This window comes from Uloborus diversus, chromosome 5 (genome assembly GCF_026930045.1).
Source record: "Uloborus diversus isolate 005 chromosome 5, Udiv.v.3.1, whole genome shotgun sequence".
NCBI classification, from domain to species: domain Eukaryota; kingdom Metazoa; phylum Arthropoda; class Arachnida; order Araneae; family Uloboridae; genus Uloborus; species Uloborus diversus.
The window spans coordinates 107,629,091-107,647,645 of record NC_072735.1 but is presented as its reverse complement, the minus strand read 5'-3'; the positions used below and the strand labels follow the sequence as shown (position 1 = coordinate 107,647,645).

Genomic DNA, 18,555 nt, shown 5'->3' with positions numbered 1-18,555 from the left:
CACGTTAGATTCTCCGTGTTTTATACTATTTTTACACAAAAAATACAAATATTAACAGATTTCGTTGCACACGTGTGTGCTTCATGACTAGATTATATTGCATGTAAAAGCGTGAAATTACTTCATTTAATTATTTTAGGGCAATCAAGATTGCTAAATGTTTCTCACTTTTTGATGCTCCGATTCTTTTCTTTACTAATAATAAAACTGAAAGTCTCTCTGTCCGGAGAATGTCTAGATGTCTGTAGGATGTCTGGATGTCTGGATCTCTGTGACGCGCATAACGCATAGACCGTTCGACCGATTTTCATGAAATTAGACACAAAGTTAGTTTGTAGCATGGGAGTGTTGCACCTCGAAGCGATTTTTCAAAAATTCGATGTGGTTCTTTTTCTATTCCAATTTTAAGAACAAAAATATCATAAGATGGACGAGTAAATTACGAAATTATCATAACGTGGAACCGTAACATGGGCACAAGCCAATTGGCGAGATACGAAAATTATCATAACGTGGAACCGTAATATGGGTACAAGCCAATTGGCGAGAAAATTCACCATACATTATTTGTAAATATACAGGCGAACCAAAAGACCTTTTAATTTTTTCTATTACGGGCAAAGCCGTGCGGGTACCACTGGTTCATAATAAAAATAGATATTTTTTAGTAAATCGCAATACGTTGAAAAATATCGTCTGAATGTAAGTAATAAAAAAATATGAATAAATATAAAATAAAGAAAAAAAATAACGTTAAATTCTATTGCTACATTATTTATTTATTTATTTTTCAGTCGATAAATATTTTCGCATCTTAATGTTGATTTATTTTTTTTATTTTTTCGCAAACATGCGCTTTTCTTTTTGCTTCTAATTCAATTATTTTTTGTCATATTTAAACTGGGTTCTTTCTTTATCTCTCTCTAAAATGCTCCTATCTCTGACTTGATTGCGAAAAACGCGTTTTGAATTTGTCAGCTAAAGGATTCAAATTATTATAATTATTTTTTGTTTCATTATTTCGTTTAGTTTAATCAGAACAGTTAGGACTCTTGGTGAAAGAGGACAATATAGTTATGAGCTCCGGTGGCCGGCATCCTCTTCCATGAACTCTGTCCTCTTTTTCCTCCCTGGCTCTCGAATTATCTCCTACCGTGGTGTTTAAGCGGGTAGACATTCTCTTTTTTTTTTGCTGAATGGAATGTCGATTAGTGGACGTCGCCATGGGCTAAATCAAGCTCCGAAACTAGTTTCGAATGAGGGATAGAGCTCCTTGTTGGACCATGCTATCTCCAACGCTTTTCTCGGAACACTGCTATAATTTCAATCTGCGTCATACCACGGGGTAACCCAAGGTTGCCGGTCCAGCCGGTTTCTTGGATTTTTGTTTCTTTTCAAAAAATATTTGACAAATACGTAGACCTACATAGCTTGAAATTTCTCTCTAGAGGCTATTATAAAAGTTCTGAGCCAAGCTCTTTTTTTTGGCTCTTAAATTATAGTAATTTTAAATGCTTCATTTGCAGATTTAATTTCCGGTGACGTATCTCTTGATATAGACCTTTTTCCAGGGTTCTTGAACTCGTGTTTTTCTTTCCTATCAGAATGCAAAACAGATCTGTTTTGTTTTCATTCTGCAACCTTAATTATTGTTTTTTATTTTTACCATTTTTCACTTTTTTGCATCTCGGGAACAGTTCTAGTTTCACAGCAAATCAAAAAATTGTTTATTCTTGAGATTCTCGAGAAAATGGCTGAGTAAGCTTTACTGCAGTAAACTCCTCCAAACCCTGAAAGTCTGCGTTAAATAAATGTTGCCCAATATACACGAGCTAAGCAATTTGTTCCTGAATGCATAAAGCTCATATAACTTTTAGGCTTAATAGAATTATTTAAATTACGTAGTCCCCAGCCTTAATAGCCTTCGTTTTCACATTAGAGAAAAATATGTTTTAGTGTAAGAACAGAATCAGTGGGAAAACTTGTGTTTGTGCAATTAGCTTAAGTTACTTGCTGAATCTAATTTAATGGACAGGAGTTATGAGATAACTAATAAATCAGTTGGTTTTATGCCACAATGCTGTAGCAATTGACGAAATATTTTATCGTTCAAACCGTATACCTGTATTTCAAACTCTAGACTGGCGATCACCAATCGTCAACGGGCGAGCATTTCAATGAAAATGGCTACCCGAAAATCAAGTCTTAGTCGCCAGAAGTGGCGACCATGTGTTTTTTTTGCTTGTTAAAAATCAAATCGTATGTCGTGTTACGACAACGCGCTTCCGATCCTGAGACGTTCAGAGCATCATAAGACTCCATCCTGGCAACGTAATTCGGAGCGAACCCTCTTAAGGTAATTTATTTTTTTGCGCAGATCATTTTTTTCTTCTTTAAATGGCCACCAAAACGTCAAAAGTGGCTTCTATCATTTTTTGTGACTCTGTTAGGCAGTGGCCTATTCAGAATTCCTTGTCTAGAGCTTATTTGAGTAAAACTTCTAAATTTTCTCATTAAAATGCCTTGTAATAATTTTTATGGTATAATTCCTTAATAGATTGCTTCCAAAATTTCATGTAAATATAACAAAACTATGAAACCTTACTGGGTTGCCAACTGCTCCGCATTTTTCGGAGTTGCTCCGCAAAAATGGCGAAACTCCGCGGCTCCACATATAAGGTAGCTTGCTCTGGATTTCCCGGCCAAACATTTTCAAGCTTATATTTTGCTATTATCATGTCAAACATGTAAATATGGGAAATAAAAGATGCTTATACTCAAAGATTGAAATAGAGTTTAAAGCTGTTTTATTAATTTAAAAATAATTATTTTTATACTAGTACTTAAAATGATTATGTACGTTCTAAAACAATTATAGTTAAGTGATTTAGCTATTTGTTATTTAAAGTACCCAACTGCTCAGCAAAATTTCAAATTGCTCCTCAAAATCACCACAGATACTCTCATGTTGTTCTTCCAAGGTTGGCAACCGTGAACCTAGCAATTCTAGTTTGCAATTGCTAGGATTTATAGGGGTGTGTTATTACTAGAATTACTTATTTGCTTGTACCTTTAATAGAAATACCGCAGTCGAGATGTATAAACTTCATTTCCTGAATACCAATGCCATTTGAGCTTTTCCAGGACAAGAAAACCGCTACAATTATTTTATACACACAAGTCAGGTAAACATGAAATGTCAATGTGGCATGAAAGTTTATTGAAGTATAATAAGACATTGCTGTGTAAATTACTATGAACAAACAGAATTTTATAGAGTGGTTCTGATGAATAAAGCCATGACCTTGAAAATATTTATTTATTTTGTAACTAATAGGGATGGGTAATTGTCATTGTGTTCGTTTCTCTTGTAGTAGTACTCAAACTCAAATCCGCGCCAAAAACGCGTTTTTTTTTTTTTCCCTTTGTTTCACTGAACTTCCCAAAAAGGAGTAAACATTGTCAAGGTCATGCCCCTACTTATCAGAGCTACATTATAAGAAAGCAAAATTTCTGAAAAAGTTCCATATATGCAAATAAAATCCTTCGTTTAAAAAAAATATATATGAAATTCTACTAATGTTTATGTAGGTGTAGGGGAAAATGAAAATTTCCGTCACAGCAAAAATATTTCATATCAGTATACTAAGATATCTAACATTTCACCACCACTTCTTACTTATTTACCGTTATTTGAAAACATAGATTATATTTGGCAAAGATAGTAATCAAGTCGTATCCATTTAGTACTATTAAAATCTTTCAAAAATTGTTCAATGTTGTTTTTAAATTAGCGCATAATTTTAACCTCATCTATCTAGGACGCCTTTATTCGTTCAGTCCGTTATTTGCCGATTATGAAGTTGACAGCGACTTACAACTTGCAAGAAAGTGGCCCTCAAAATGACGCTCTCACCCCCGATATATTTTTTTTTTCTTTTTGCTTCTAGAAATGGTTAAGAGTTGACCTGACAGAATGCAGCAGCACGAATCATAGCTCTCTTTACAAAAAAAAAAGACTTATAGCACAAAATTTTCAGGTTTGGGGTTTTTTTTTTCCCACAAGATAACATTTGATTTTCTCTTTTATAATAAACTGCTTAAAATCGATAATGAGTACCTTTCTTTCGTCATGATTCAATAATTATTCATACAGGACTGAATACTGCTCACGTGACCATGCTAACATTTTTAGCAATACAAATGTAATTTTCTGGATGGGTCAAATAATATAATGTGTCCCTGCTTTCAGAGGTTTTTCGCGAATATTTATTCCAATAATTTTCAACTGTAACTAAATATTTTGGAACTAAAGATTAAATAAAATTCAATTTCAAGGCTTTAAATTGTATTGCTTAGCAATTAATTATCAGTTTTCATGTTTTTAATGCTATTATTAAATACTTTTTTGTATTTTATTTTGAATAATTATTTTCTGATACACAATTTAAGCTGTACGTGTAAAGAAAAGCATATTTTAGTAATTCTTGATGCTAAAACTTTCATCAGCAAGCACGCTCGTTAATAAGGCCTTGGCTCCGTGATGTGTAATATACTGTCTGACGATTTAGTTAATAAAAAGGACATTGAGCAATTATTTGGTTTATGCGTGGTGTGTGTCTGGGGAAGGGGGGGGGGGACACTTCACGCATATTTCAGCTCGCGTGTATCGTCAAAGTTGTTTTAAAAAGATATTCTCTTCAAAATTTTAGATTTCAGTTGAGTAAAATTTCGGTGAAAGAAATATATCTGAATTGAAAAGTTACACAATAGCACAATTTTTAAAATGTACTCTGAAGTATGTCTAGTGAAAGAAGACTTTTCGTGCTTATTCAAAAGATGGATTTCAGGAAACGAGGCAACATTTTCCACTTATTTACCACATTAGTTTTTAACACCAGCCCAACCTTTGGAATGGTTTAAAAGTTTCATCGCCTCGAGCGAACGAATTTTTTTTCTCTCCAAATTACGGTCTTTGAAATTTATTCACGAAATTCGGGAGAATTTTATGAATAGAAATTCGTGAAGGAAAATGATGACGTTTTCATCAATGAGAGGGTGAGGAATTATAAAACCAAATATTACTATAAATTGTAAATAGTTGATTGTTTTTTCACCAGAGTTTGCGTTTTGATGTCAAAAACTGATTTTCGACAGAAAAGTTTCCAAAATTCACGGACAAAAACTGATTTATACTGTCAAAATCCTCAATTGAGGCTGAGAAAATCATAAAAATGGGAATACATGTATAGTAATTTCTAGTATAGTTTAAATTCATATGCTATTAAGTACTGCCGTTGGCAGGTAAACGGCAGTATCTGCATAAATGAGTTTTCGAGATATTTGAAGAAATGCGTTTTGGGTTCAGTACTAACAACAATGGGGAAATGTTGGAATTTGACGGTTTTTTCGCTCCCCCCCCCCCCCCTCCAGCGTAAACCAAATAAGTAAGCTTGCCCGATGATGCTAACATACAATAGATGATAATAGAGACGTACCGAGTACTCTGCCAATTTGCCGAGTACTCGGTACTTGCCATTACCGAGTAGTTGTAAAAAATTGAATATTGTTCAAAGCAGATTTTACAATTAATAAAAAAAGTGCAAGCATATAATATACTGCATTCATTTACAAGTGAATTTTAAATTTTGAAAATAATGAAGTTTGTTATGCTTCAATGGAGTAAATCTTTTATTTTAATGCCTCAAAGTTAATGAAACTCATTAATGGATTTTTGCCACAAACAAAATTATTTTTAAGAAGCATAAAAATACCTTTTCTTAAAAAATAAAACAAGGTTAAACTCACAAATGTGCAGGAACACTGAAGACACGTGTTTTGGCATTACAAGGAATGCTTTTTTCAATGCACAAAATGTGAGCTTATGGATTTAAAGACATACGACAAAAGTCAGATTTTTTTTTTACATTCATTAGCTCACATTTTATTCACTGAAAAAGACATTCCTTGTAATGCAGAAACACGTGTCTGCAGTGCTCCTGCACATTTGTGCTTTTAACGTTGCTTCATTTACTTTTAAAAATTATTTATCTTTTGCGGACTGGAAGTATATAGATGGATATTTGTTTCAATTCCAAATTGATTAATCCTACCTTTTATTTATTTGTTAATTTTTAATTTAAAAAATAAACTTATTTGTAAAAATTATTGACACAAGCAAAATCTTTTAAATAATGCGTAGTTAAATTTCAGCTGGAATTTTGTTTTAAAACTATTATTTGGGCATACTACTATTCCAATGAGTTCAAAATTTGTCATGTATGTGTCGGTGGTTCTTCTTAAAACATAATTGAAACTCGGTACTCGACCGAATAGTGAAAGGCCGAGTACTCAGTACTCGGCTACTCGGCCAAAGTGCGACTCGGTTCGTCTCTAGATGACAAAAATGCAAAACAATTGAAAATTTGCAGTTACTGCCCCTTACTTGCCCACGGCAGCATACACAATCAATTGCATTAAAAGTAGAAATTATTTCTCAAAAATATCTTTTTTTTTCAACTGGATTTATTTATATTATTTATTTTTAATGCCATATAGATTTCAGTTGCGTATACTTAATAAAATTCTAAACTTCATCAAAATTTTGAAAAAATACAATCAAAAATTTTCTATATGGAATTAGTACTTAAATTGAAAAACACGAAGGCATAAAATGCCGAATCAGTAAAGAAAAGTGTATTCCCCCTTGTCATTTGTTTTTCCAATTCTATTTAAAGCACAACATTTGATATCACATTTTGAAAATTGCGGTTTTCTAAATGGCATTGCTCCAGTGTCAGGTTTTTTAATCAATAAAAATAATAATTTTTTTGAAAATATTTTTTTTTTATTTTCAAAAACTTGGAAAATTTTACTTAATTTTATACTACCAATGCACTATTTATTGACTTAAAAAAAACGGCTATAGTAAATTGATTTGTTATACATATAATAAAGAATCGAAATGAAACATAGAAACTAGTTCATAGATTACAGTCAAGTTTTGCGTGCAGCAGAAAGGAAATTTCAACTGTTCCAATTTTCACATGTAGGGATCATTTAGAGTTATGTTACGTCAGCAATAATAGATACTGTTGAAACTGTATTGGATGTTTTTGCCAGTATCGTAATAATATTTATGAAATCTGTACTTTAAATTAGTTGTAAGAACTTTATACAGAACTATATTTTCTGAGGAATAAAATTAGATGGTTTAAAAAACTGCTTAAACATTTAAAAAAAAAGTATTTTTTCAAGACTCATATCATGTTAGATCTCAGAAAAATGTTGAAATTTGAAAGTTTTGACACGGCAATTAAAACTGGTTAAAACAATGAAAAACTGGCATGCGTCCAAAACCTATCAACCCTGCTTTGCACCTACTGTATAAACAATCCACTTTGATACGGCACAAGTTTACGATAATCATTTCATACACGTTTCGGAGACAGGAGGACTTCCTTCCTCAATGCAAGTGAATGGAACTAATGTTATTCCACAGTGTTCGTCACTTTTGTGGTTTTTGTACGTTAACTCCTTTCCTTTCGCTGTGTAGTAAGTTCCATAAAGCTCCTAAACCAGGGTTGGCTTTCTGCCGGCAGAAACTGGTTTCTGCCCTGCCGGTGGCAGAAACTGGTTATAACCGGTAAAAACCGGCAGAAACTGGCAAAAACTAAAAAGCATCTTTATTAATTCAAGTAATTACAAAATGATGTTTGTTTAAGTAAACTAAAAAATGTAATTCTATTTCATCATTATAAAAAAATAAAACTCATTGCCCTTGATTTAGTTTGATCAGAAAGAGAACTGTTTAACTGCAGATGCTCGTAACATTTGTATTAATCTTAAGTACGAAAATCGTAAGGGCACTTAAGAAAAAGAATTGACATACAGATTTAAACAGGCAGTTACTGGTTGTTATTTGCTAGCTTATACGTGTCATCTAAAATGCTTGGGATTAAAATTATCATTTGCTCAAGAAGAAAATGCCAGAATTTTACTTGCCGATAGTAACCTCAATTTTATACCTAATATCACAGTTTTACAAAAAAAAAAATTGATCCTATTTCCCAAAACTTATTTTTCCAGTCAAATTTTAAAACCACCCCAGTTACTCCATAGTAGATCATTTTATTTAAAAAATATATACAATTGATGAAAGTTTCATGAATCTTTGCTGTATCCTTGATGGTATTGCCATCTAGTTCTTCTGTTGCGAGAATATTCTGTTATTTCTCCTCTATTCATATTAAATTAAGAAATCATTTATATTTTCAGTTCACCTTTTCTTAAAGACAGCTGCAGAGGGCAAAAAACATAATTTTTGATTTTTAATGATATTGTAAATAAATTGTGCTTTGGTTAACATTTCATTATTTTCCTGTGCTAAATTCCTATTGGGTATCAAAGATTTCTTTTATGTCCTTTTTTGAGTTTTTGCCAGTTTCTGCCACAAATGTGGCAGAAAGGGGTTTTTGCCATGCTGGTTTTAACCACCTCGGCAGAAACTTGCCAACCTTGTCCTAAACACGTGTATGCAATTTTCATTGAAATTTGCGAGTTATTTATTGCATTTAAATTTATTGAAATCTAAAGTAAATGTCACGTTGACTTGAAAATGTAACAGATATAGATGAATCACAAACACTGAATCCCATAAACTGAATGTTCAGCGATTTTCCCAAAGCTGAAGCATTTTTATTTATACCTGGCAAAGAATTTTTGTAAAATGTCGTAACACAATGCGTAGAAAGCGTATATCTGTCAATTAAAAGAGGAAGACGAAAAGAGAGGAACATCTTTATTACTTTCAATTGTTTTTTGAGCCACATGGCAGCGCATAGCTTTTCTCATAGATTTTTTTTTTTTTTTTTTTCATAAATCAGAGCTGTCGCGATCATAAATTGCGGGACGGTTTGGAAATTTCAGCTTCTGACATTATTGGCACTTGTCCTATAAATCTTTTTTCTTCTTCGGTATCTGCAGCACACACATTCTGTTCATAACACTCCTGGAACACTTGAATACCAAAATGAAGGAATGCAGTTGCGTTAGGAAGTTATCTACTTGGCAGTTTTAGGACTTGGGCATCAGTACTTTTAAATATCAAATGACTTCTTGTCGTCAAACGTAAGTTTTATTGGCAGTATTGCAATATCATCTAGTTTTTAATCTCTCTCTCACTTTTTGTCTAACATTTTGAATTCATTGATCTTGTTTTAAAATTTTAAAATTGTTATAAATGATCATTTATTAGTTATATGATATTTTATACAAAAAATATCATATTTCATATCATTTCTTCTTATACTAGAAAATCTCCCGTCAAGGTTTGATGGTGAAAATTGCTTATACATTTGAACGAAGCAATTGTCTGTTTGGTGATATTTTTGATAGTTGAAATTTTAACCCTCACTCCGGTGGATTAACCCTAAACTCCAGTAGATAGCGTTCATTGTTAACCACTTTTTCATTTCTTCACTTTCCTAAAATGACGGTTTTACCAGTAAAACAGTTAAGACACCGGATCCAATTCAGCCTCGTCGAAATTAAGCGTTTCCCTGTGTGTCGAACATTATCAAAACATACAATCAAATTATCATGCCGTGGGGCGAGTTTCATTGTTGATGACGTCAGGAGCGTTACTCGATCATTCGCTGTCATATATACAGGATGTTTCTATCTGCATATTTTTTACCAAGAAATAATTACCGTGTTGCGCCGGGCAGCTAAAAAATAAAGAAAGAAGCTCTGTAGATTGGAGAGGAGTTTGAATTCAACGTTGCTAAATAATAAAAAAAATATTATTTCAACTTTATTTTCTCTAATTTAAATTACATTGTAAAAAATTGTAATGTAAAAGTATAGTGATAAGAAACCATGCAAATCTGAAAAGTAGTTGACCTTCGCCCCCACCCACCTCTCTCTAGTTTTCTGCGAAGTATTCAGACGAACATGGGCACCATCTGTTAATTTAAGTGTCTGTATTTTGTTCTCCTGTAATGTACTATTTAGATGCAATAATTGTAATATATGTATTAAAAAAAACTATTATTATTGAATGATGCAAATTTTCTGCATTTCTAAAAATTGTTTCATTCAGTAAATATTACAAATTAATTTATTGCAACACGTTTTACATCCTATCAAATTCAAGTTTTATTGCTTCATACGTAACTATTATTTCGATATGTTGTTCAGAATACTAGATCTCAAGACTAACGTACTACATGAATTAACTTTGTGTAATATATCAATCAAAACATGTTTGTTGTCAAAAAAATAAAAGTGCAAAATGAAACTGAAATCTCTAATTGACGTTTAGGAAACTTTCCAATTTTCCGCAGGTAGAAAAATCAGTTACTTAAGCAAATGGGAAAATGAGCAGAAATATTTATCTGGGATGAAATTATTTCGCGTTCTATGCTAGTTGGAGTACGTACATTTTTTCCCCTCTTGGATCAATATGCCTTTTATATAATGCATTGGTGGCCATCTATTCGTTATCCTTACTAATATTATAAATGTGATAGTGATTTTTTTTATACTTGTTGGTAATGTTTTCATGCCTTAACTACTGAACAGATCATCATGAAATTTTGTATGCACGTTGTCAGAGGTGCAGAATTAGAACATAGGGTCCATTTCATCCAAAAAAAAAAAAACATTCAATGATTTTATTCCAATTTTTATGTGCAATATTTTCGTGAAGAAAAGTACTTAATAACAAGTATGAAGAATTTAAAAAATAATAAGAAAAAGAGTGAATATTCTCTCTCTTAGTAAAATATCGTCTGTTTCTTTGTTATTTGTGGGAAAATGAGTGAAAACCTGTTTATATATTCAAAAAGAATAATAGATTTAGTTTTCCTGTTTTTTTGAAAATTAATTTATTAATTTATTTATTTTAATATATCGTCTGATCTTTCTTCCAGTTTTTGTGGAATACAATAGAATTCTGATAAGTAGACGATAATATTAGTTTTAGAAATACTTATAGTCTCAGTTTTTAAATATTTTTCTAAAATTTTCAGTACATACTTCATAAATAAATTCGAATTTATCTTTCTAACAATTATCATTAGTTGTGGGATTAAAAAAAAAGATTTAAATTTAAGTTTTGAGTCTTAAATAGCTCTTTTCTACACTTTGATGATCCCCCCCCCCTTTTTTTTTTTTTTTTTTTTTTGCCTTACCTGATTGCTCAACCTGCATCACTTAACACAATTTTTGTTTGAGGTAAACCGTGCAACGCTGGGAAATGCAGCTAGAATGCTTATGTAGCTAAGAATGAAGACAAACGTGACGTACTCCAACCTAACTAGCTCCTTGAAATGTTTACTCTTTGTGATGATATATTATAAATCTATCATTCAATTGAATGCTACGTAAAAAACTAGTAAACTGTATGTGTTGTCTTCTTGATCTTTTCTAATAATAGAGCTGAAAGACTAGATGTCTGGATCTCTGTGACGCGCATAGCGCCTAGACCGTTCGGCCTATTTTCATTTTAAAAATTCGATTTTATTCTTTTTCTATTCCAATTTAAAACTGATGGATTTAATTCCTCTGCACGTTATGGTAATAACGAGCGTATTACCATAACGTGGGCGAGTAAATTACCATAACATGGACGAGCAACTTAATATAAGATGGTCGAGCAAATGAACATAGCATATTAGCGAGAAATTTATCATCCATTATTTGTAAATATACAGGCGAACCGAATGACCTTTTAATTTTCTACTACGGGCAATGCCGTGCGGGTACCACTAGTAAATTTAAAAAAAAAAAATGAAATGTTGAATGAATATAGGAAATAATGCTTATGAAATGACATTAATGGGACTAAGAACGCGAACAAGAAACGAAAGCACTTCCAGAAACATGATCTCTGTTCTAAAGCATCTGGTAATTCCTTAACAAATTTCTCTCCATTGTGCAATTTAATCGTGATAAGAGTAAATGAATACAATTAGCGGTTGGTAAGACAAACAAAATTACTGTCAAGCTTTGGAAATAGTGTGTAACTAAGTTCAGTTTTTTAATGACGGTATTGTAATTTGTCGATTTTTTTATATATATTTTATAATTTTTCTTTTTGCAGAGAAGATAAAATATTTGTTATAAAAAAAAGGGAAGAAATAGGTGGGATATTTAATTACAGAAAGCTAGAGGGAAGAAATGTTTAATAAAATCGTTGAATTAATTGATTGTTCTTTGTGAAATTTACAGTTAGCACAAAGGTAAGGTTGTTCGTGTAAAAACAATCTCCTAACAAATTCGATTAAACAATATTTTTCTGAGAAATCGGAAAACATGCTGCAAGACAAGAAAACGAGATTTTTTGTTCCCTACATCCGCCGCATCGTTCAGATTTTAATCCCCTCTGAATGATATTGAAATGTGTTATGCTTGTTTAGGCGCACTTCGCGTAAGTGTCCAGATTTTAGAAACGGGCGGGACATAAAGCCAGCACTTAATCAACCTGCAGCGACCGCGTCAGACTTTATCAATTAAGATTCGGCTCGAATAGCGAGCGTATCGCGCAGATTATGATCAAGCCCCATTAAAAGGATGACATACACTTGTCGCAATTCCGCTCCACCTGAAACGCGTTTCCTGGAATCGCTACAGCGCTCCCGAAATTCTCTCATGATGTAGTGCCCTCTCTCGTTTTGAGAGGACTCGCTACCGCATGAAATCTCAATTATGCAAATGAATTATAATTTAATAGCGTTTGTAGGGGTGGTTGAGAAATCGTTTCTGACCGTTGGTCTTTCCGCTCTTTTATGGGGGTAGATTTCGGCCACTGCTGGATTAAAATACCAATAAGTCTTCATATGCTAGAATGCGATAATTTAATCCTGAAAGAATTCGAATTTTATGTTAATTAATTACCAATTAAATAAGTCTGATGTGGGCACCACGTTATTTCCTTGTTCGCCTACTAATACATATTTTTTATAGCTTTAAAAGGATTTCCTTTCAAATCTAAAGGCCGAAATCTTCTGTTTTTGTTAACAAATAAACTGTGAAGCAAAAATCCGGTTCACAGGTGGAAACCGACGCGTTTATTAGTTTACGGGTTTGCCAGTTTCCCGAAGGCAAAGCAGACCACTTCGAAAAGAACGAGACACGCACACCAAATTTTTCCTTTTCCCTCCTAGACTGATTCAGATAGGATCGTCTTAACTGGCCGCTTACCAGTTTTCTACGGCGAACGCAGTTGGACAGTAAAAGAAGCTGATTCACGCGAAGTGAAGTGAATCGAACTGAGATTAGGAAATACCCCGGGTATATGGCAGTTCAGTATTTTGAAAGTTTCTTTATAGTTAGTATTGCATTGATATGATAGAAGAAATAGGCATTTGGGAAATGCATACCGTAGTTTAGAGGAATAAACATTTCAGTTTGTGATTGTAAAATTTGAAGTAAAATGCAGGGTTGCTTTGTATTAGGGATTCCAATACCAATATTCGGTATTTTTTAACGTGATACCGGAATACTGGTATTAGATATTTCCAAAAAAACATTCTCGAACATGTTTCGTTGCCATATTTTATTATTTTTGGCAAAAAGTGCATTATTTTTCTAATTTACTTATTGTAAACAAATATATAATGAAAGAAAAAATATCATAATAAAAATCAGTAATAGCAATAAAAATAATGCATCTATTAAAGTGTCACTGAACTTAAAACTCATTTTAGTGAAACAATTTCCGGCAGTTGAAATTATTCTTTCTGAATTCACGCAGGCCGATGGTACTGTTAATAATGCGCGATACACGTTCTGTAGTTGCTTGAAAATATTTCATCTTCAAATAATTCTGTCTTAACCCTGTTTTTTTTTTTTTTTTTTTTAAGTGAGTGTTTGAGTTTCTTGCTTTTTATTAACATTTTGGCTGAAAATTGACGATAAGTTTGATCTTGTTAGTTTTTTTTTTAGTTTTCTTTTCGAAATTCTGTACAATTATGTAAATATCTGAAAATGTGTTCCGACTGATTATGCCTTACCTCTTCGTTAATGTTCAAGATATTATAAATGTTGTCTCACTTTGCATAAAGCTGAATAGCGAAACAGAACAGCACGCTATTATCAATGACAACAAATTACTGTTCATTATACCAACAAGAAAAGTTTTTGTCAAAATTCAGTACAGTTGAGACAAATATTAAGAAAAAAATATCATATAGAATTGCTGCAATTGACGGTTCGAATAAATTGTTCATAGCACAAACACATTTTTAATTATACTTAAAATTAGTTTTCACTATAGAGCATGCGGAGGAAATTCAGAAAATGAAAACGTGGTGCATATAAACTCACGAAAGTGTGATTCATCACACCATCTGGTGATGAAAGTACCATTTTCTATTCTTTCTGCTACTTCTACTCATTAACATTCTATATATTCGTGCTTCTGAAGCCAAATATTTACTTCAATAGATTGATTTTGGGACTGTCTCATCGGAAAAGAAATTTATATTTAAAATAACAGTAGATATCTAATTAGCTAAATTGAAAACTCTTTAATTAAAAACGATTATTTTTTGTTAACCGAAAATACCGGTATTCCACCCCATCAAATATTGGTATTACGAAATTGAAAAATAGCTCCAAATACCGGTATCCGGTATACCGGTATTGCAATCACTACTTTGTATGAAATATGTTTTTGAAATTTTAGAATAGAGATAAATAAATTTCATGTTATCTTTGTTTTGGGACTTTGGGCAGGTTCTACTAAAGTTTGGTGAAAAAATTTTGTTTGTCACGTGTGTGAATTTTTAAAAATTGATAGAATGCTGACTGATTTTTTGAAATATTAGTTTCTGTTACGAACAATATGCCTTAGTGTATCTGTATTTTGGAACAACAAGCACCAATGCCAAATTTTGTCAGTTTTGCAAAATGCGGTTTTGGAGTTTCTTTATTTTTGTTCTATTTTATCTCAAGCACAATTTCGAACACATCAAGAGATTATTGTATTGGTGCTTGAATTATAAGTGATATTGTTTTAGTTCTAAGTAAAAATACTAATTGTTGGCAAAAATTGTTGAAAATACAAAATTTTTAGGACTTAATAAATGTGATTACTGTAACTCAGTATACGAAGTTTCTGCATCATATATCGTCGGTTTAGAAGAGAAACTCACTAAGTGCACTTGGAAATGTAAAAAACAAAATGTTAAAAATAGTTATTAAAAAAACTATTTTATTTATTTTTTATGTTCAAGTTTTGTTTTAAGCCTGCATTGTTATAATTTTGGATTAATCATCCCAGCTTAATTTTTTTAACCAATTTTGCACTTAATGATTTTTAAAATTCACTTAGTGAGTTTTTCCTCTAACCTACGATATGTTGTTGTTACACCTAAAAGTTTACTACTTCTGAACTGAATACTCAAACATTAAATTCGGCCAAAATCTGACAGCTATTGTTGTTCCAGAGTTGTATGAGACGAATTGTGCAAATATTACTCAAAATGACAAGAGTATAAAAATCTGAAATCATGACAAACAAGAAAAAAAATCCTTTAAAAACATTCAAATATACTTTGTCACTTTGCATAATGATTTTGGAGGGAATTAGTTTTGGCTTTCACTTGTAAAAAGAACGTTCGAAACATCTCTCGTGCTAATTTACCTTGGGGAGAAACCTCGATTTGACATTGCAGCAACCAAGTTAATTACATGTACTTAATTAGCTGCTCGTGTCTTACTTTTCTGTGGAAGTGCTTCGTCATTTATCAGCATTAGATTCTCAAGAAGCAAGTTTGAGCTACTGTTATGTCTTTCCATCTATTTTATTCTATGGCGATAGGTTTAAAAATTAAAACAAATGGATGAATAAACTTAAAATGCTCCGTCATTTCTCGGAAAGATATCCTTCACGCGTGGTTTTATTTTTTCGGTTTTAGAGCAGGTAGAAAATTAAGTTCAAATTATTCACGAAAAATTTTTCTGTACTTCCAAAAGAAGGTGGAAATATTTTCTATTTGATTAATAAAGATATTTTTGATCAAATAAATGAATAAATAAAAGAATGAAGGAATAAATAAAAATATGAAACAATAAACGAATAAATAAGGTTATTGGATGAGAAAAAATAAATGAGTGAATAAGATAGTGAATAAATAAGAAGATAAGTAAATGAATAAATAAATAGGGGAATCATTAAATGAAGGAGTGGAAAAAAAATAATTAATAAATGAATACGGAAGTGATTTGATAAAAGATTGAATTAGTAAATGAAATGAATTAGTTCAGTTTTCCCTATCCACGTTGCCCCCGCACGCACTTGACTAACTGTACAAAGCATTTAAAATTTAAATAATCGAAATATGAAACAAATACGGCACCGAATATTTGTAGGTCTCAGTTATTATTTAAAATGTTAATAACAATAACTTTTGTATTTAATTATAACAAAAATAATTTTTGACTTACAACAAAATATTACCATATGAGTGTCAATTTTTGAAAATTGCTTGTACAATCATATTTTTTTATTTTCAAAGGTATTTTTTTCGTGAATGGAATAGAATACATGTGCTACTAAATAGTTGAAATATTACTATATAGGTGGTGCTAAAAATAGAGTAAATATTTCACTTAGCCCCACATTCCCCTACATACTGAACAACTAACTACTAAACTGACTGTACAGATCTGATGATAACACTGTTTAATATACCGTAATCACAATTAGACTGAATATTTGTATGTACTCCGAATAGAACAAAATGCCATAGTTACATAATTTACTGGTGCTGCTAATGTTTGATAAGGCCGCTTTAAAATTAAAAAAAGCTGCATATTCTCCATCCCTGAAATGTTTTATAGACTGTATGTGAGCGTTGCATAGCTGGCCACGTACAGTATCTTTAACGTAAAACATGAAATAGTTTTAGTTTGATGAATCGTAGATATCTATGTGTAAGATAGATTATTTGCTACAGCTAGCTCTAATTGTATTAGTTGCTTATATGTGTTCCATAGTTGCCAACTTTCTGGATTAATTCTTTAGATTTTCGAATTTCTACACCTCCTCTCGAAATCCCCAATAAAGTAACTATTTCCCAAATTTTCATCAAAACAACGAAATGCCGTTAAAAAGAGATTCGGTAATGTGAATTTCGAGAAAAATTTCTACAGTAAAATGCTCACAATCGTGTACACTCTTTTTTTTAATTTTCTATTTCCCAAAAAGTTTGGCAAAACGTTCCCTGTTTTTCTCTTAAGTTCCTAAATCTTCATTTGTTCCAAGGAATGTTTACTCTCACTATCACTTTTAATAGAAAACAAACTTTTCCCTTTTTTAAAAAATATTTAAAAGGTAAAAGTTGTAATTTTTCAACTTCCAAAAAGTTATAATAGTAATCCCAATTTTCGAATTTCGGACCCTACGGGATAATCGAACGCCGAATTCCTTATACAAGCCCAATTTTAAAATCTCCTACTTATATTTGAAAAATCTCTTTTACACTTAACTGTTTGGTGGTAAAATTCATGCGAAGTTTCCCGAACTTTACGCATGTCTCCTTAATTTTCGACTTTCAATTTTGGCAGCTACAGTTTTCTAGATATTTAAGATATTTTTTGGGTTGCAACTTTCTGTCTTCCTATACAAACGCGAAACGTGTTGTTGCCTATTTTCATTTACAAATCATTGAACTGTTGAACTTGTCTGTATATTTATTTGTAAATTATGTTTATTCTGCTGAATGTGGTTTTTTCATATCTGTTTCTTTTTCCTTCTTCGATTATCTTCCTGTTTCTTTCGTATTTTCGCGCAAAAAGTCGACATTTTCAAAGAATAGTTTATGTTTTTGAAGTTATTTTTTCTCGTACTTCCACATTATTAGTGGACAATTTTGTAATTATAACAACAATAAAACCGCACATATTTTCAGACAACTGCAGACACGTGTTTCGGGTTTCAAGGAACACCTTTTTCAATGCTGAAAAGTGATCATTTGGATGTAAAGACATCCGATATAATTGAAAGAGGAGTCTCTTGAATCCCCAAAACACGTGTCAACAGTTCTCTGAAAATTTTTGCGATCGGACATTGTCAGATTTTTTTTTTACTTTTCTGCAAAATGGTATCTATATTTCTAATTTTGTACTTTGTCTCCCCCTTTTTTTTAAATTTCAAAAAAGTACTGTAGCCTTTTTTTTCTAAACTTCATTTCCTTGTGCAAAATTTATTGAAAATTAAAAGTAAATTTTATTTTAAGAAAGAAAAATCATGAGTTTAATTTAAATTTTTCTCCATTAAGTTTTACTTAGTATGAGGCGATTTGTACGAATTTTTAGATAATTTCCATCAGATTTCTTCTGTTCGTTCAGATTGAAAAATTTATTCGCTCAGACATTTTCTCTAACCCCCGTGCCCCATCAAAAACTTTCTACGAGGCAGACATTTATCTTTCTGGGTTGAATAAATCACAACATAACAGCTTATAAAGTTTACCGCAAGAAAAATTTAGAAGCAAGAACAACACTTGTTGAGAAAATGGAAGGTTTTTAATTACGTCATCTGGC

General features: G+C 31.8%; 1 protein-coding gene across 9 annotated transcripts in view; it reads left to right on the top strand.

Moving 5' to 3' along the window:
- The window catches only part of LOC129221970 (cordon-bleu protein-like 1), a 373,733-nt gene that overhangs the window by 298,000 nt on the left and 57,178 nt on the right, over positions 1 to 18,555 (top strand). Inside the window, exon 1 of one of the 9 annotated variants that reach the window (XM_054856379.1) lies at positions 9,028 to 9,129. The exons of the other annotated variants lie outside the window; for them this stretch is intronic. Within the exon in view, the coding sequence (XP_054712354.1) occupies positions 9,110 to 9,129 (20 nt within the window). The 5' untranslated portion in view covers positions 9,028 to 9,109. Of the gene's footprint in view, positions 1 to 9,027; positions 9,130 to 18,555 lie in introns of those variants that run through there. 9 annotated transcript variants of the gene reach the window in all.